At 42.0% G+C, this 20,922-nt stretch overlaps 1 protein-coding gene across 1 annotated transcript in view; it reads right to left on the bottom strand.

The window, feature by feature from the left end:
• The window catches only part of LOC138644860 (carboxypeptidase O-like), a 219,142-nt gene that overhangs the window by 184,206 nt on the left and 14,014 nt on the right, over window positions 1-20,922 (bottom strand). Inside the window, exons 3-4 of the mRNA XM_069733748.1 lie at window positions 17,956-18,080; window positions 15,074-15,185 (exon numbers count right to left, since the gene is read on the bottom strand). Of these exons, the coding sequence (XP_069589849.1) occupies window positions 15,074-15,185; window positions 17,956-18,080 (237 nt within the window). The remainder of the gene's footprint in view (window positions 1-15,073; window positions 15,186-17,955; window positions 18,081-20,922) is intronic.

The following is a 20,922-nucleotide window of genomic DNA, read 5'->3' as shown; positions in this document are numbered from 1 at the left end:
AATACTTGGGAGTCTGGGTGACATCCTCGGTCGTCATGCAGACTCGGACGTTATCCCGATGGTTTGATAGCTTGAGAGCGAGTTGCGCAATTCTTAAGAAAATATCCAGAGAGCCCACAGTATAGACAGAATCTGAGATCTTGTCTCCATCTTCTTCCCGCAACACGATGACTGGCAACTCTAATCTCAGGTAAATGGACCTGATTCGGAGAAGTGTAACATGTGCCTGCTGTTTACCATGTCTCTCATGGATTCTGTGGTCCATTCATATGGCCTGAGTCATGGCCTCCATCAGAGATCAAGGGGCGTCATGGAGGACCAGAGCATCCTTGAGTGTCTTGAAAAGCCCTCTTTGGAACTGGCACCTGAGAGCAGAAGTGCTCCATAGAACTTCAGTGGACCACTGCCATAACTCAGTACAGTAGACTTGATCTTAGCTCTCAGCGACCTTGATTCTGTTGGGTTCATCATAGACAGTATCATATCTAGACTGTCTAAAAAGGCATCAACAGAAAACCATTCTGGAGCTTGTGGGGATAAAGAAAATGCCCAGGTCTGAGGACCTCCTCGCAGTAGGGACTTTTTTATTCCCACCTGCTGAAACTTCTCCCCATACGACCGGGGGCGCAGGGTAAAAAATTACTTACAGCTTCTCCAGAATACACTAAACTGGTCTTTCTCTCCCAAAATTTTATCAGGGAGGGATATGACATGTTCAGGAGAGACCAACTGTACATCAGCGGGTACTGACATCAGAGCCACTGCTGGCAGTGGGGGGTCTATTGGGAGTTTTCATCAAGTTATTTTTCTGACTCTGCAACTTATATTGTGATGACTCTACAGTAGACTCGTAGACTCTGGCCATCCTTTGCCTGATTCTGAGTCATCTGCATCAAATTCGCCACCTGGTCACAAAGTGCCCCCAAGGATCCATACTGGCAAAAAAAAAGGATCAGCCAGATGTAATGTGTCGCTAGTCACTTTTCATGGCCAAGCTATGAGTCAGAGTGGTCAAGGAGTCCAAAGTAAGAAGCCAGGAGGGTACGTCATAAACAGAAGGAAGAGGCAAAAGCATAGGCAGGTGACATTCCAAAATCATAGTCCTGGGAGGATAACGGATCAGGGCTGAAGGGGTTAAACAGAACAAAGTATCAGAACAAAGTCCAAAGGTCAGGCAACAGATCAAGCATACAGAACTCAATGCAAAGGAGAACAAACCTCGCAAGCTGAATGTACGCATGGCAGAGTTGTAGGAGACACACCTCAGTTAAGAAGCAAGGCAATTACTTTGAATAATGAATATTTGGAGACAGCCGATGCCTCACAGTCTCAGATGGGATAGTCAAGCTGTCAATCATCACACTGACAGCTTAGCATGCCCCTGTACCAGATTTGATGGCTGAACTGTCAGTAACTGCATCCCAGACACTCTGAGAGGTGGAATCCTGACAATGTCTTCCTAGATGCCACGGAAAAAAGAACCTATATGAGGCCATAATGAAATGGACATGTCAGGGACCTTCTGTTTGCAGTGTTGTGGTGTGTAGCTTAAGGTAATTGGTATTGTATAGTAGGTTAAGTAGTATATAAATTTAAAAAAAAAACATTTTTTGTGTGTTTTGTGGTTTAGGTGTATTGTGGCCAGAAGGCCTGATTTTAACTTCTTGGGCAATGAGGTTTTGTGTTATATTTTAGGGGCTTATGTGTGGCAGTATTGCACACGGACCAATGATTCTCTATGGGGCAGCTCCCATCAGTCGTATATTTCTCGGCCGTATTTTACGGGCTGAGAAAATCGCAGCATGTTGCGTTTGTCAGCGTATTGCACAAAAAATCCGCCAATGAAAGTCTATGGGGCGAGAAAAATACGGATTACACACGGACCATGCATGTGACTTGCGAGAAATACGCACCTGTGTTCTATAGAAAAGATGGTAATTAAGTGCTGTGTACAGTAAAATCACACTGACAAGTTGGAATTGAATAGCGGAGAAAATTGCGCGGGAGCCCACGCCAGTTTTTTCTGTGATTTAACCCTTTATTTTAACACTTAGAGCTTCCAATTTTGCACACAGACACTATTAACATTATTAGTGAGGAACATATAAAAATATAAGGGATATGAAATGGTTTACTGTATGTAAACCATGTCTCATATCCTGTCGGCTTTGAGAAAGAGATAGCAAAAGCCGGCAATTGAATTACCAGCTTTTCTGCTCTCTCTGTATGAAATTATATATATCTATATATATAATTGTCTAAGGGTTTAATTGTCTGTCTGTAATGGAAATCCTGCGTCGATGATTGGTCTAGGCTGCCAGGCCTCAACCAATCAGCGACGGGCACAGTCTGCCACGAATTCTGGAATCATCATTGTCCTCCACTGCTGTCAAGTGCCGCCATTGTGTTGTCTAAGGGTCTAATTGTCTGTCTGTCTCGGAAATCCCGCCTTGCTGATTGGTCGAGGCCAGCCGATTGTTCGCGATTTAATTTGCCCCAGCCTGCATGGAGCATTATATGGGGCATCTATGGGGCCATAAAGAACTGCATGGAGCATTACATGGGGCATCTATGGGGCCATAACTGCATGGAGCATTATAATACGTGACTGGGCAAAATACTACGTGACTGGGCAATATACTACGTGGACATGCATATTCTAGAATACCCGATGCGTTAGAATCGGGCCACCATCTAGTCTACTATATAACTGTCTAAGGGTCACTTCCATCTGTATGTCTGTCTTTCTGTCATGGATATTCATTGGTCGCAGCCTCTGTCTGTCATGGAAATCCAAGTCGCTGATTGGTCATGGCAAAACGCCCACGACCATTGCCACGACCAATCAGCGACAGGCGCAACAACATGGCCGCTCCTTCCTCCCTGCAGTCAGTGCCCGCTCCATACTCTCCTCCATTCAGATCTCACACAGGGTTAATGGCAGTGCTAATGAACCGCATTATGCCGCGGTGTAACGCACTCTATTTACGCTGCTATTAACCCTGTGTGACCAACTGCTTAACTATTGATGCTGCCTATGCAGCATCAATAATAAAAAGATCTAATGTTAAAAATAATTAAAAAAAATAAAAAATCATCATATACTCACCTTCCGGCGCCTTTCCCGCTCCTCGCGATGCTTCGGTAACCGGTCCATGCATTGCGATTTCGCGAGATGATGACGTAGCGGTCTCACGAGACCACTACGTCATCATATCACGAGACCGCAATGCACTCTTCAGACCGGAGCGCTTCCTGGATCCAGGGGCCAATGGAAGGTGAGTATATAACTATTTTTTATTTTAATTATTTTTTTTAACAGGGATATAATGCCCACATTGCTATATACTACGTGAGCTGAGCAATATACTACGCGGGCTGGGCAATGTACTACGCGGGCTGGGCAATGTACTACGCGGGCTGGGCAATATACTACGCGGGCTGGGCAATATACCTAATGGGCTGTGCAATATACTACGCGGGCTGGGCAATATACTACACGGGCTGTGCAATATAGTGCGCAGGCTGTGCAATAAACTACGTGACTGCACAATATACTACGTGGCTGGGCAATATACTACGTGACTGGGCAATAAACTACGTGGCTGGACAATATACTACGTGGCTGGGCAATATAGTACGCGACTGGGTAATATACTACAGTTAGGTCCATATATATTTGGACAGAGACAACATTTTTCTAATTTTGGTTATAGACATTACCACAATGAATTTTAAACAAAACAATTCAGATGCAGTTGAAGTTCAGACTTTCAGCTTTCATTTGAGGGTATCCACATTAAAATTGGATGAAGGGTTTAGGAGTTTCAGCTCCTTAACCTGTGCCACCCTGTTTTTAACCCCTTCTTGACCGGGGGATTTTTCGTTTTTCCGTGTTCGTTTTTCGCTCCCCTCCTTCCCAGAGCCATAACTTTTTTATTTTTCCGTCAATTTGGCCATGTGAGGGCTTATTTTTTGCGGGACGAGTTGTACTTTTGAACGACATCATTGGTTTTAGCATGTCGCGTACTAGAAAACGGGAAAAATATTCCAAGTGCGGTGAAATTGCAAAAAAAGTGCAATCCCACATTGGTTTTTTGTTTGGCTTTTTTGCTAGCTTCACTAAATGCTAAAAATGACCTGCCATTATGATTCTCCAGATCATTACGAGTTCATAGACACCAAACATGACTAGGTTATTTTTTATCTAAGTGGTGAAAAAAAATTCCAAACTTTGCTAAAAAAAAAAAAAAAAAATTGCGCCATTTTCCGATACTCGTAGCGTCTCCATTTTTCGTGATCTGGGGTCGGTTGAGGGCTTATTTTTTGCGTGCCGAGATTACGTTTTTAATGATAGCATTTCGGTGCAGATACGTTCTTTTGATCGCCCGTTATTGCATTTTAATGCAATGTCGCGGCGACCAAAAAAACGTAATTCTGGCGTTTCGAGTTTTTTTCCCGCTACGCTGTTTAGCGATCAGGTTAATACTTTTTTTTATTTGATAGATCGGGCAATTCTGAGCGCGGCGATACCAAATATGCGTAGATTTGATATTTTTTTTATTGATTTATTTTGATTGGGGCGAAAGGGGGGTGATTTAAACTTTTATGTTTTTTTTATTTTTTCACATTTTTTTAAACTTTTTTTTTTAACTTTTGCCATGCTTCAATAGCCTCCATGGGAGGCTAGAAGCAGGCACAACTCGATCGCCTCTGCTACATAGCAGCGATCTGCTGATCGCTGCTATGTAGCAGAAATGGAGGTGTGCTGTGAGCGCCGACCACAGGGTGGCGCTCACAGCCACCGGCGATCAGTAACCATAGAGGTCTCTGGGACCTCTATGGTTACAATATACAAGCATCGCCGACCCCCGATCATGTGACGGGGGTCGGCGATGACGTCATTTCCGGCCGCCCGGCCGGAAGCGGTAGTTAAATGCTGCTGTCTGCGTTTGACAGCGGCATTTAACTAGTTAATAGGTGCGGGCAGATCGCGATTCTGCCCGCGCCTATTACGGGCACATGTCAGCTGTTCAAAACAGCTGACATGTCCCGGCTTTGGTGCGGGCTCACCGCGGAGCCCTGCATCAAAGCAGGGGAGCCGGCATCGGACGGTATAGTACGTCCGATGCCGGTAAGGGGTTAAAGGGACCAAAAGTAATTGGACAGATTCAATAATTCTAAATAAAATGTTCATTTTTAGTACTTGGGTTGAAAACCCTTTGTTGGCAATGACTGCCTGAAGTGTTGAACTCATGGACATCACCAGATGCTGTGTTTCATCCTTTTTGAAGCTCTGCCAGGCCTTCACTGCGGTGGTTTTCGGTTGCTGTTTGCTCGTGGGCCTTTCTGTCTGAAGTTTAGTCTTTAACAAGTGAAATGCATGCTCAATTGGGTTGAGATCAGGTGACTGACTTGGCCATTCAAGAATATTCCACTTCTTTGCTTTAACAAACTCCTGGGTTGCTTTGGCTTTATGTTTTGGGTCATTGTCCATCTGTAGTATGAAATGACGACCAATCAGTTTGGCTGCATTTGGCTGGATCTGAGCACACAGTATGTCTCTGAATACCTAAGAATTCATTCGGCTGCTTCTGTTCTGTGTCACATCATCAAAAAACACAAGTGACCCAGTGCCACTGGCAGCCATGTATGCCCAAGCCATCACACTGCCTCCGCCGTGTTTTACAGATGATCTGCTATGCTTTGGATCATGAGCTGTACCACGCCTTTGCCATACTTTTCTCTTTCCATCATTCTGGTAGAGGTTGATGTTGGTTTCATCTGTCCAAAGAATGTTCTTCCAGAACTGTGCTGGCTTTTTTAGATGTTTTTTAGCAAAGTCCAGTCTAGCCTTTTTATTCTTGATGCTTATGAGTGGCTCGCACCGTGCAGTGAAGCCTCTGTATTTACTTTCATGCAGTCTTCTCTTTATGGTAGATTTGGATATTGATACGCCGACCTCCTGGAGAGTGTTGTTCACTTGGTTGGCTGTTGTGAAGGGGTTTCTCTTCACCATGGAGATTATTCTGCGATCATCCACCACTGTTGTCTTCCATGGTCGCCCAGATCTTTTTGCATTGATGAGTTCACCAGTGCTTTCTTTCTTTCTCAGGATGTAACAAACTGTAGATTTTGCCACTCCTAATATTGCAGCAATTTCTCAGATGGGTTTTTTCTGTTTTCGCAGCTTAAGGATGGCTTGTTTCACCTGCATGGAGAGCTCCTTTGACCACATGTTTACTTCACAGCAAAACCTTCCAAATGCATGAACCACACCTCAAATCAACTCCAGGCCTTTTATCTGCTTAATTGAGAATGACATAACGAAGGGATTGCCCACGCCTGTCCATGAAATAGCATTAGAGTCAATTGTCCAATTACTTTTGGTCCCTTTAAAAACAGGGTGGCACATGTTAAGGAGCTGAAACTCCTAAACCCTTCATCCAATTTTAATGTGGATACCCTCAAATGAAAGCTGAAACTCAGAACTTCAACTGCATCTGAATGGTTTTGTTTAAAATTCATTGTGGTAATGTCTATAACCAAAATTAGAAAAATGTTGTCTCTGTCCAAATATATATGGACCTAACTGTACATGACTGGGCAATATACTATGTGGCTGGGCAAAATAGTACTTGACTGGGCAATATAGTACGTGGCTGGGCAATATACTACGTGGCTGGGCAATATACTACGTGGCTGGGCAATATACTACGTGACTGGGTAATATACTACGTGACTGCGCAATATACTACGTGGCTGGGCAATATAGTACGTGGCTGGGCAATATACTACGTGGCTGGGCAATATACTATGTGGCTGGGCAATATACTATGTGGCTGGGCAATATACTACGTGGACATGCATATTCTAGAATACCCGATGTGTTAGAATCTAGCCACCATCTAGTATATATATACATATATACACATATATATATATATATATATATATATATATATATATATATATATACACACTGTATGTGTGTTTTCACGAATATTTGAGCCTATGGATCCATTATATGTCCATTTTACAACCCGGCGAGTACGGATGCCATACGGATGACACACAGATAATTTTTGGAGAAAGAACATAAAATCGCATCCTTGCATTGAATACGGATCACTGTTCAGGAAATTTTCTGCGTATCTCAGCCATAAAAAACGGACCAAATTTTGATACCTTAAGTGTGACCCCAGCCTTAGGGAAAGCATTCCCACACACTCAGTTACAGATTAGAATAATTTGTTTTTATTATCACAGACATGGGTGCATAAGATTCGAAAAATGTGTTTGTATGCACAGCACTATCAACATAGGTGTATAAGTGTAGAAAAATTTGTTTTTATCCACAGTACTATCACAGACATGGGTGCATAAGAGTAGAATTCTTTTTATGCACATTACTATCACAGACATGGTTGCAGATTAGAAAAACTTTTGGTTAAGCAAAGTACTACTACAGACACGAATGCAGAGTACACGTAGACAGTGTTTTGGGAAAGCTGCACACACACAAAACCTAATATTGTTTCTCACTACATCTGCATTATGTCCCTACAATAAGCAGAGCAGAAATTTTTTAAAAAAATCTTGAACCAAGAGGTGTAAGTCCACATGGAGGAGGAGGTGAACGTGGCAGTGTATGTGGAAGAAGCAAGTAAGGAGTAATCCAACAATACGTTTGCTGTTTTTTTGGGGTGAGCAGATCTTTTTCTCTTTCTTAGTGTTTTTTATTCTTTTTTACGGGACTAACTTAAAATAACCTAGAGTTAAAACTAAAACTAACAATCTAGAACTAAGAGGTGTAGGCCTACGTGGAGGAAGAGGTGGACATGGCGGTGCAGGTGGAAGAGGCAAGGGAGGAGTAATCTAACAATGTTTTTGTTGTTTTTTTTTGGGGGGGGGGTGATTTTTTTCTTTTTTAATGCTTTTCTATTTTTTTTTTAATTTAGTTATGGAATTGGCATAAGATAACCTAGAATTAAAACTAAAAGTATCAATCTTGAACCAAGAGGCTTAGGTCCAAGTGGAGGAGTAATCCTACACGGTTTTTGTTTTTATTTTTATCTTTTTATAGTGTTTTACTAATTTTTTTATGGAACTGGCTTAAATGAGCTTAGAATTAAAACTAAAACTAGCAATCTAGAAACAGAAGGCATAGCTCCAACTGAAGGAAGAGGTGGACGTGGCCGTGTAGTTGGAAGAGGCAAGGGAGGAGTAATCCAACACTGTTTGTGGTTTTTTTCATTTTATTCTGTTTTGTTTTTTCTGTTTTTTTTTTTTTTTAATTGATCTATTTTTTTCTTAGGCAACTGACTTAAAAGAATGAAGAATCAATCCAAAATCAACTAACAAGTTACTCCCAGGGGGCAAAGGTTGAAATGGAGGAAGGGGTGCAGCAGGTGGACATGGTGGTGTAGGAGGAGGTAGCTAACACAGATTATTGGGATTTTTTATTTAGGGAGGCGGCACCCAAATAAAGTGAATGGCAAACAGAGTAGAATACTGGCTGGGTGTGGCTAGTATTGTTGTCTAGTCATCAATAGGTATAAATAAGTCCCGTGGGATCCACACCTGGTTCATTTTTATTAATGTTATCTTCCCCACGTTGGCTGGCACCTGCCTAGTTTCACTCACCCTGCCATTCTAAAAAAAAGTTTTGACAGTAAATGTGCCGCAGATCAGGCCAGCACTTTAAAGGCATAAATGGTAATAAGCTCAGGCCATGTGTTGAATTTAGAGATGCAGAAGTTAAATGGGGAATAACGATCAGTTAGTACATAAAGACATGTGGTCAGGTAGTATTCCATCATGTTGCTGTCTCCTGCTAATATGGAATATATCAGATGATGGTGCCAAATGTTTTGGTGTGCTCATAAAGTTTTGCCACGTTTTAGCCATGGTAGCCCTACCTTCCGAGGTGCCGATGGTGCCCCGGCTGCATTGGAGACTACCTCCTCTGCCTCTGCTTTGTTCGTCCATTGAGCCCCCACTGTCAGGTTTGAAAGCCATCAGTAGTTTCTTTACCAGCATGTGCTTATATTCATGCATTTTGTGATCCAGCTCCGGTTACTGAAGTAATTATGGTATGTGGTCCTTGTAGTGGGGATCTAACAGCTTGGCAGCCCAGTAATCAGCACTGTGAACAATACAGGCAACTCGGCGGTCATTGTGCAGGTACAGCAAAATGTATTGGCGCATGTGTGCCAGGATGCTCAGAGGCAACAGCAAGCTGTCATCGGTTGGAGGTGTATCATCTGGGTCCTATGTTTCCCCCTCAGCCACGTTCCAGTGATGTCCATAACCTACTTTAAGTGCTACTGTGCTGTGAACACAGTGGCTCCTACTCGTCCTCCTCATTAACCTCCCAAACTTCCCCCTGGCTGTTCAGTTGGGTACCCAAGCATATGAGTTTCAGGACAGCCCGCTGTCGTTTCCCCCTGCCTGTACTGAAGTTAGTGGTGCAGGTCTTACTGTGACCTGATGAGGAGGCAGTGGAGGAAGCAGAGCAGGAGGCAAACTGATCAATCATAAATGTCCAGCAATCCTCGGTGATAGTAGGACATGAGCAAGAACACCTTTTGCCTCTGTCTCATCTGCCACTACATTTACCCAGTATGCAGTTAGGGAGATCTCAAGTCTCTGGCTGTGCTTACTGGTCCTTGTATCGGTGTTATGTGGACCTTACCACTGATGCCATTGCACAGTGCACACCTTATTTTGTCAGCAACATGTGTATGCAGGGCAGGTATGGAACGCCTGGAAAAGTAATTGTGACTGGGAAAAATGTACTTTTGCACAGCCACCTCCATTAGTATTTTAAAGCAATCCGTCTCCACCAGCCGGAAATGGCAGCATTTCAAAGGCTAGTAATTTGGAAATGCTGTCAGGCAGGACCATGACTTTGACGATACAGCATGCAATCTACCCGTCGATTGTTGTCAGCACATTCCATGAAGAAAGGCCACGATAGAGAGCTTTTTTGAGCTGGCTTTGATGTGCAAATTTTAGCAGCGCCGTGAGCAGTAGCAGCCAATGTTATGGCAAGGGGCTGCCCGCTGTGCCTTTGCATCCTGCTCCCTCTTTTGCTGTGCTGCTGGGGAAGCGTTTTAAGGAGCAGGACAAAAAAGACCAGACCGGGCGTACCTTTTCCGTGACGGATCCGGAACTGTTGGGGCTGTCACACATGTTGTACGGGGGAATGCTTAAAACCCTGGACCAAGCTTTGCACTCAGTGACAGGGGATGTGGCTAAGCTTAAAAAGCCGCAGCACGCAGAAAACCAGGGAGACTTGGCGGGAACGTGTGGCGCGCAGACAGGCAGTTTAGGTGCTCCATCCTCTGAGCATCCAGATGGAGCAAGCCCACTCCACAGGGGCCCAATATCCTCATGCAGAGACTGCCGACAGAGATTTGTTAAATGTCCACTGGCACCTGTGACTTGGAGTGACCAACTCCTCAAGTCAGAGATTAGATGCGCAAGTTCTCAGACAGAGAAGCCGAGTGACCCGCTGTGAACTGTATCCTGATTCACCCGTATACAGCTGCTGAGTAACGTTAAGCTCCGACAGAGCCAGAGACTACTTGTAAAAAGTCAGCTACACTGTAGAATTACCTTTTAGGCACACTATTCGTACAGACTCAGAGGTACAGTAAAATTATTTTTTTGGCCCACAAATGGCAAAGAGATGGCTGCAGAATAGATATATTTTTTTGGCATACTACTTGTAAAGACACGGCTGCAAAGTATATAGAGGCTTTTTGGAACAGTACTCCCACAGGCATTTAGCAGAGTGCGCACAGAGGCTTAAAGTCACAGTACTCATACAGGCGGGGTTGCAGAGTACACAAATGCTTAAAGTCACATTACTCATGCAGGCAGGGTTGCAGAGTACACACAGAGGCTTAAAGTCACAGTACTCATGCAGGCAGGGTTGCAGAGTACACACAGAGGCTTAAAGTCACAGTACTCATACAGGCGGGGTTGCAGAGTACACAAATGCTTAAAGGCACAGTACTCCCACAAGTGGGGGTGCAGATTATACACAAAGGCTTTTTGGCACAGCACTCCCACATGCGAGGATGCAGAGTACATACAGAGGTTTTTTTGACACTATACGCCCAGAGGTATAGGTGCAGCATGTACACAGCAGCTTTTTGGCACAGTACTCCCATAGATATGGGTGCATAGTACACACAGTGGCTTTTTGGTATAGTACTCCCATAGATATGGGTGCTGGGAACACACAGCGGCTTTTTGGCACAGTACTCCAAATGAGACAGAGTACACAAACAAAGAGGCTTTTTTGCAGAGTGTGCAGTTTAATTCTGTCCCTCACTGCAGCTACATCCTGATTATACAATAATCAGAGTAGAACAGCGGTAGCACTGATGATACGACATTTATACAGGCCAGGTCACGTGATGCGCCAGCCAATCATAGCCATACCAATACTTAAGCTGCTATGACTCAGGAAGTGCCCACAGCCTAAAATCTTGAGGATTGGCTGCACAGCCTTTCAACAAACTGTATTAGGCATCCAAACCTAAATGGTTAGCTGGACATCCTTTTAAATATCTGTGTTTGGGTTCACTCATCCCTAATACTGACATATTCTATAGTGTACTAAACAGGATTTTGACTATATTCTAAAAAAAATACATAATTTGACATGGATTTCTCCTATTTTCCAAAAATAATTGTCTTACTAGGTGTATTTTATGCATTTAAATGAAGCATTTACTTAAAAACATATTTTACAATGTATACATTTTCCAATGTAAAGGGAAATTTCAATATGGTAGCTCAGTTAAAGGTAGCATAAAGTGGTTTTAGAGCCCCTGATTCCAGGCTAATATGCTGATTACAGCATTTTCAGAACTGTATTAGTTATCGCTTTAGCCCTCTTATATATGAGCTGTAAGAAGCCCAGTTCTATCTCGATTTACATCTTTCTCCCTATATTGTACATCAGCAGATAGCTGCCAATGAGGGTTGATGGGCTAGTCATTTTTAATGAATATCAAGGACTTTGCACTAGAGATGAGCAAACCTTTTAAGGTTCAGTTTGGTAAGGTTCAGCGAACTTCCCAATGTTCTCCAAAAGTTCACCAAACAGTTCGCCGAACGTATCTGAACCCCTCTGAATTCAGTGGGAAGCAAAATTAAATGCATAGACTCCTTCATGTGGGCCCAAAAGCTGCCTAAACAGCTCAAATTAAGGACAGATCCCAGAAAAAGTGGTATCAATTTACCCAGAATACAAATAGTATAATTGAGCAGCATGGATGCATGGGGCAGGGTTTGGACCAGCATTTCTAGCTGAAACATTGATCAGTAACATGAGATGAGTGACAGATGTAGACCTGGTGTTCTTAGAGCCCAGCCAAATTCAGGCAACACACATTAAGGAGACCCAAGTTGAAGTCCAAACATTTCCAAAAAGTTAGTGTCAGACACCATGAAAAGTGGAATCAATTGATCCACAGTAGAAATTTCTGTAATGGTGCAGCAATCAGGCATGGGCCATGCATGAGACAGGGTCTGGGCAAGCATTTACAGCTTTGAAATTAAGTTGAAATTAAGAGGTGGGTGAGGGACTTGTGTAGACCTGCTGGGTTGGGAGCCCTGGTAGCTCAGGCAACAGCTCAAGCTGCTTTTCTGCTATACTCAGGTGGCACATATATCAGCTACATAGACCACTATTGTTGAAAAAAACATTTAAGGATAGAAACAGAGGTAGTTGACTGAAAGTAAGTGCAGGCCTATTGATCTGGGAGCCCTACTGCTAAAGGCAACATACATGAAGGAGACCAAACTTGGAGTCCAAGCATTTCCAAAAAGTTAGCGTGAAACAGCAGAAAAGTGGCATGAATTGACCCACAGTAGAAATTTTATAATAGCAAAGGTGGAGCATGGATGGATGGGACGAGCCTGGCCCAGCATTTCTATCTTACAAGTTGATCAATAAGAGGTGGATGAGTGACAGGTGTAGGCATGGTGCTCTTAGACCCCTTCCACTACAGGCAACCCACCAGATGGAGACCCAACTTGGAGTCTCCACATTTTGTACAAGGCATACCCCTGTACAGCTGCCAAAGAAAGGTAGTCGATTAACCCTTCCAGTATCAGAAGTTGAGAGTTGCTTTTGGATAGGATGATCCGGTGTTTGTTCAGTAGAGCTTTCAGTAACATTACCACCTACCCGACGTACACCTCAAACACAATGCCTATTTCCCCTTCCACCACAACTTCGCTTTTTCCCCACTCATCTAGGATGCACCCTTCCCTTCTTTTATCCACCTGTTTCACAACCCCAGGCCCAAACCTGTCAATCACCTGTCACTAAATTAACAGTCAGTATTTATTTGCTAAGACAGTGTGACTGGACCACAGAATTAGCACAATAGATGCATATGCTGAAATGTGAACTGGTGGCTAGACCACACCCGCTAGACCACACATTTAGCACAAAGGATTTACAGTATATGTTGAAATGCAGACTCATGGCGGGACAATAGAATTAGCACAAAATATGTGGTTGCTGAAATGTAGACTGGTGGCTGGACCACATAATTAGCACAAAGGATTTAGATGCTGAAATGTGGACTGGTGGCTGAATCACACAACTAGCACAAAGGATTTAGATGCTGAAATGTGTACGGGTGGCTGGATCACATAATTAGCACATATATGTTTGAGTATCTACTATCAGTTGCACTGACAAAATGGTGCATTTTAAATGGAGAGGGACATGTTACTTTGGCAGCCAATGACACAAGCCCTTGTGTCTGGACATTTTGGATGGTTTTTGCAACCTGATTGGCTGCCGGAATCTCCACACAATAAGTTAATTTAAAAAAAAAAATAGAATAACAGTCTGCTTCTCTTCTGATCTATACAGACCCCTTCCCATCATAAAACACGTCCGCCCCGTTTATCATACAGCACCAGTGTCCTAGGCAAAGTACTAACAAGTACTAACAAAAACATTAGTGGAAACTCAATCATTTACTGAACTTTGGCTGAATTTTGTGGATTTTGAGGAAAATGCTCTAGAATCTGAACACGAATCCGAGTGTGCAACGTTGGTGCCGAATTTGAGATTGGTTCACGTTTTCTGAACAAGTTCACTCATCTGTTCTTGGCATCACACAACACATACATAAAATAAAGCAACCCACTGCTGACTATAGTAATCAGAGATTTTGCAAAAAAAACAAAACACATTGATGGGATTAGAATTTCAATTCTTTATATTGCCTTCAGATGGGGCAGTATACTCAAGGTGTATGATTTACATTAATCTTTTCATTTCTTGATTTTCTTTTTTTAGTATTGATACCTTTTTTAGTCCTTTTTAATCTGTTTAAAGAACCTTTTTTTATGATACACCGTGTGTGCTTTTCATAGCTCCACAATTTTCTCTATCTGGTTGTGGGTAATTTGTACAGAGGGGGAACTAAATGTGAAATGTACATTTTTTAGTGTCCTTGAGAGAAAAGTGTGTAAAAAAATCTTCTCTGCAGGTGGTGACCTTAGTAGAATGTGTATGCTTAATATCTTGTAGAGGGTTAAAAAGAAAATAGGCAAAGTCATAAACAACCATACAAAATAATAAAATAAAGCAGATGCTATAGAGAAATATGGAAGAATCTCATGATAGGACAAATATTTACTTGTGTTTTTTCTAGAACAAGTCTACCCCACTAAATTTTCAGGAAAAATACACCTTTGTACCGTGTTAGCCAGTAGATAGTAAAATATTACAATTTGTGAGTCTTCAGTGGTTGATGCCTTTTAATGGCTAACTGAAAAGATGGTAATAAAGCTTGCTATTTATTAACATCTTTTCAGTTATCCATTAAAATGTATCAACCACTGAAGACTCACAAATGTAAATGTTTTTCCATCAACGTTAGTGACATTGAACCCACCACGTGCTAAGTCCATCAGGGATTTGGTTTAGTATGAAAGATTTGTTTTCCTTTTATCTGTTTTCAAAGCCTGGGTGCTTTGTATACTCTAAAAATTTGGCACGTTATTCAAAAAATCCCCTTCTTACCTCATTCATTGGATGGTATTTTGTATAATCAAATGAAGTCAATGATCTCTTTTGTCTGTTTTCAACAACAAATTGCTCCTGTATAAGTTTTTGTACATCATCTATTAGAACACTGAAAAAATAGGATTAAAGAAAACATGGTGAGATACTGATGTCTTAGTTTGATATTTTTGATTTCATAATACTTTTTTTCTTAAAATTTTGTAAGAATATTGATTTTTTTTTTACTGCAAAATCCACATTGCACTATTGAATAATATGCTTGTAAATAAGATTTGGGGCTGGGAAATGCAATAGTTTAACCCCTATCTGACCTCGGACGGGATACTACGTCCGAGGTCAGATCCCCTGCTTTGATGCAGGGCTCCGCGGTGAGCCCGCATCAAAGCCGGGACATGTCAGCTGTTTTGAACAGCTGACATGGGCCCGTAATAGGCGCGGGCAGAATCGCGATCTGCCTGCACCTATTAACTAGTTAAATGCCGCTGTCAAACGCAGACAGCGGCATTTAACTACCGCTTCCGGCCGGGCGGCCAGAAATGACGTCATTGCCGACCCCCGTCACATGATCGGGGGTCGGCGATGCGTCAGGATGGTAACCATAGAGGTCCTAAAGACCTCTATGTTTACTGATCACCGTTGCAGATCGCTGCTATGTAGCAGAGGCGATAGTGCTGTGCCTGCTTCTAGCCTCCCATGGAGGCTATTGAAGCATGGCAAACGTAAAAAAAAAAGTTAAAAAAAATGTGAAAAAAAAAATATATAAAAGTTTAAATCACCCCCCTTTCGCCCCAATCAAAATAAATCAATAAAAAAAATCAAATCTACACATATTTGGTATCGCCGCGCTCAGAATCGCCCGATCTATCAATAAAAAAAAGCATTAACCTGATCGCTAAACGGCGTAGTGAGAAAAAAATTTGAAACGCCAGAATTACGTTTTTTAGGTCGCCGCGACATTGCATTAAAATGCAATAACGGGCGATCAAAAGAACGTATCTGCACCAAAATTCTATCATTAAAAACGCCAGCTTGGCACGCAAAAAATAAGCCCTCAACCGACCCCAGATCACGAAAAATGGAGACGCTACGAGTATCGGAAAATGGCGCAATTTTTTTTTTTTTAGCAAAGTTTGGAATTTTTTTTCACCACTTAGATAAAAAATAACCTAGTCATGTTAGGTGTCTATGAACTCGTACTGACCTGGAGAATCACAATGGCAGGTCAGTTTTAGCATATATTGAACCTAGCAAAAAGCCAAACAAAAAACAAGTGTGGGATTGCACTTTTTTTGCAATTTCACCGCACTTGGAATTTTTTTCCTGTTTTCTAGTACACGACATGCTAAAACCAATGATGTTTTTCAAAAGTACAACTCGTCCCGCAAAAAATAAGCCCTCACATGGCCAAATTGACGGAAAAATAAAAAAGTTATGGCTCTGGGAAGGAGGGGAGTGAAAAACGAACACGGAAAAATGAAAAATCCCAAGGTCATGAAGGGGTTAAGTAGGCAGATAGTTTCAGTGGTTTCAAAGTTGGTAATCATAACTATAGCACAGCAAATCAATTTGACGTAAATCAAATTCATGTTGGATTTAAGGAAATTCATTGGACCTGCTGAAATTGCAAAAAATGCCCACCAACATTTTGCACAAAGCAGGGGATCGCATGAGCCATAGAGAGCTCACATGATCTACAGTGGGCCATATGAGAGTCCCCTAATGCCTTGCAGCTATCACATCACATGATATAGACCATGCAATCAGGGGGTGCGTATCATAGCCTGTACAAAAGATGAAGCATGAAATGCAGCAGCCATTTTGTGGTGAATCTGGATAGCGAGATCTCATGGATTAGGAACAGAGATAAGAAGTTACATTTTAAATACACGAAATAGTGTATGGCAGGACAGAAGTTAAAACCAGCTATTATCAGATTACCCATAGCCATTTATGTTGAGTTCACTTTGACATAAGTAAGGGTGTGTTTCCATTAAAGAGTTTGACAAGTATTCAATATAGTCCTAGTAGACTCCAGATTGTTACAAACATGTTTGCAGAGTAATTGGAGATATATTTTTGATTTGCAGTGAATCATTTCATAGCAAATCATCTTTTGGGGGGAAAATTACAAATATCAAAAGATTCACTTATTATAACCTATAATATTGTGATTAAATGTCCTATTCATTCACACATTCTTTTAAGTCTACAGAAAAAGGACTAGTACTCCTAAAGAATACATATAGTAACAGTATTGTCCTAGAAATATGCAGTGATTACACAAGCTGCTCTTATAGGACTGGAATATAACAAAGTTGATAAGTTGCACTAGAAAAAAATATTAAAATATCAATGAAACATAGGCTGTACATATGGTAGAGAAAATGGCTAGTGGGAGGAAATACTGTAGTAGGGAGAGTACTATAACACTAAATTACAACTAAAAGGAAAAAAAAAAGATTAAAACCCAAAAAAACATTAAAATGATGACCGCATCTGGAAATTCGCAAATTCATATTGACCCTGGGATTGGGAGTGGACTACTGAAATTCAGAGGTAGATATGATAGGTAGTGGTACACTTAAAAATGCTAGAACAAATGGTTGATATGATAGTGCAGTAACCCATCAAATACAAAGATCTATATCATTAACAAGAATAAGACAATTAGAATATTGTGTGTCCATGGTGGGACTAGTGCCTATGGGACCAAGAATACATGTCAAAGTTCATCGTAACTGTATGCAGCAGATTTACTGAAACGTTTCGGCTACGCGATGATATCAGATCTCATGTAATGCACTGGCCTTTCTAAGTTCTCCAAAAAAATAGCCTTTCACAGATTTCTTAAATTTGCTCTCATAAGATACATACTGTACCTAAAGGAAATCTTTTTTTGATGTAGAATTTGTTTGGTCTCGTACAAGCGTGATGATGGCACTCGCACATGCACTTCTCTGCCAGGGTCAATCTCCTCTACATAACCAGGTTTCCACATGTCAAGCTGAAGTGGAACAGAATGGAATGACATCACATTAACTCATGATAATTACAGAGAAGACATACAGAATACAATTGATCTTCTATAGAAAATATACACTACTCAAAAATATTAAAGGGACACTTAACCATCACGGTTGAGCCTCAAGTCCATTGTGAATCAATTTTAGCTGCACTGGTAAAATGAAAGAGAAAAGCAATGCACTGGAGAGGAAACATCCACACAACCCCCAGAAAAGGATGGTTTTGCAGGTTGCGGCCATCATCAATTACACTCTACCATTCCTGGCTCAGTTTTCTCTGGAAGTGATAGATGCAGATTGTACAGAAAGTCCATCTACTCCAAGATGGCCATATTTATGTGCCATTGCAAGATGGTATGCTTTGTCACTCAGCACAGTCTTAATCGCATGGAGCAGATATCAGGACACAAGCTGTTAGAAAGGAATAACAGTACAGGACAGTAAAAAGACATCACCCACTGACAGAGTCCTTCATAATAATCTCCAGTGTGCTATTGGTGTGCATGTCTCATACTAAATTGTAAGAACCAAACTCTATGAGGGTGGTATGTGCACCAAACATAATTTAGTTGGACCTGTGTTTGATTGACATTCACCAGAGAACCAGTGGAAAAATCAACACGGTCACAGCTGTGACCGGGCCCCACAGGCCAGGGGCCCACCAACACCAGCAGAAACTTCAACTGGATGTGTGTCTGTAGATACATATCCAGCTGAATTGTATTGCACAGCACAGACCCATCGGGTCTCTGCGAGCCAATCAAAGGCCAGCAGCTGATGTCAGCATGCACATGACTGGGGGTGCACATCTGTGACATCATGCGCTCCCGTCTCAAAGTGAAGTCAGCTGCTGGTTTCATAAAAGGATGCCATACGGCGGGGGGAGCGGGTGGGAGGTGAGTATTTATTTCTTTTAAATCAGTGGCCATAGTACTATATGGATGACTATGGGATGTGCATTGCACTATATCGGTGACTAGGGGCTGTGCATTATACATGGGCTATGCATTATATATAGCGGTCATGTGGGGCCGCTCATTTAGAGATGAATATGCGGCTCCACCCCTATGGGAGGTGGAGCCGCATATTCATGACTATAATCGGCGGCCCCATGTGACCGCTCATACAGTAGAAGATGCGGCCAGGACAGGAAGCAGCGCCAGCCAGCGAGGGAGCCGGGTGAGTATTTTAAGAACAGCGGGCGGGCGCACAGGGGGTGGCAGGGGGGTGGGGAAATGGACCTTTATTTTAAACACAAGAAACAAAAAAAAAGGATTATTCATATCTTCTTTACAGCAAACGCTGCTGCAGAGAAGATATGAATCGCGGCTTCAGCACCATGTGGGGGGGACAGCGCTTACTGTAGCGCTGTCTCCTGCACGGCACACGGACTGCACACGGACAACGTCCGTGTGCATTACGTGTTTTACACGGACCCATTGACTTTAATGGGTCCGTGTAATCCGTGTGCCCCCACGAACACTGACATGTCTCCGTGTTTGGCACACGGAGACACGTCCACAAAAAATCAATGACATCTGCACAGATGCATTGATTTGAATGTGTCTACGTGTGTCAGTGGCTCCGGTACGTGAGGAAACTGTCACCTCACATACCGGAGCCACTGACGTGTGACTGCATTAAGGAGATTTAAAAGTGTTTGATGCAGCCATAGGAGATCTCAGAATATTATACACATTTTTCCCATTTTTTTTGGCCAAAAATCATTTTGAGGGAAAATATCACTGAACCTTGTGAAATTGAGTTTTAAAAAATGTAATTATCTCTGGTGTTTCTACATTTTTACATTTACTTTACATGCAGGGGAATCTTTATATTTATGTCGTATGTCTGTGTGTGCATTTTATTTTCTGCAACAAACTAGAAAAGTATTTGGTACAAAAAGGGTAAATTTAATTTATGCACAATTTTAATATTTCTTTTTTTTTATTCTTTATTTAAAATTTTCAAATTACAAAGAAAGTAAACAACAAAGGACTTACATCTGCAAAAAAGCACAATAAAGGAGCAACGGGATTAAACAACCCCGCAGGTGAATTGAAATAACAGCAGATAAAAGTCAATAAATGTGTATAACTCAACAACACAACTTTCAGGTATATGGCAATGCTCAAATAGTGTTAGAACAGTAGCTCCGGGGAACGGGAACACGAAAACCAGAGCTATATACAGGGCTGAGACACATTAGAACATTTAAGGCACTGAAAACAGGTTAGATACAAGGTGAGTAATAGAGAGTAAAATATAGGCAAAAACTGAGGACACAAAATTAAACTGAGATTTCGGGTCCAGTCACTTCGACTTAAGGGCAACATACAAAGGCATGAAAAATTGGATTACTGGGAAAGGAGTGCAAGAATCATGTGGGCGAAGATGAAAAGCGTAGCCAGGGAAGCCAAATATTAAGGAATTTGTCATGTGTATGTGAATCCCAACTGGACAATTCTTCCATCCTACGTATATCAAGGACTTTAGTTATCCATTCACTCAATGAAGGCGGAGACGTTTGTCTCCAATGTGAAGAAATCAGGTGCTTTGCTGCGGCCACCAATAGAGGGAGCAATTCATGTTTCTTAGGGTTATAAGATTTTGTGGGGAGCGACAGCAGCACTTCGTGGGGAGTTAAATTTTTTTTTATTGTACCCAACTGTCGGAGGAACATAAATATTTCATCCCAGTAATTAGCAATTATTGGGCACTGCCAGAAGATGTGGAAAAAGTAACCCACCAAACTCAAACATCTCCAACAGAGAGGGGAATCAGATAGGCCTAAGTGATGGAGTCTTTCAGGGGCTCTATACC

Source organism: Ranitomeya imitator, chromosome 7 (assembly GCF_032444005.1).
Source record: "Ranitomeya imitator isolate aRanImi1 chromosome 7, aRanImi1.pri, whole genome shotgun sequence".
NCBI lineage: Eukaryota > Metazoa > Chordata > Amphibia > Anura > Dendrobatidae > Ranitomeya > Ranitomeya imitator.
This window is presented reverse-complemented; position numbering and strand designations above follow the sequence as displayed.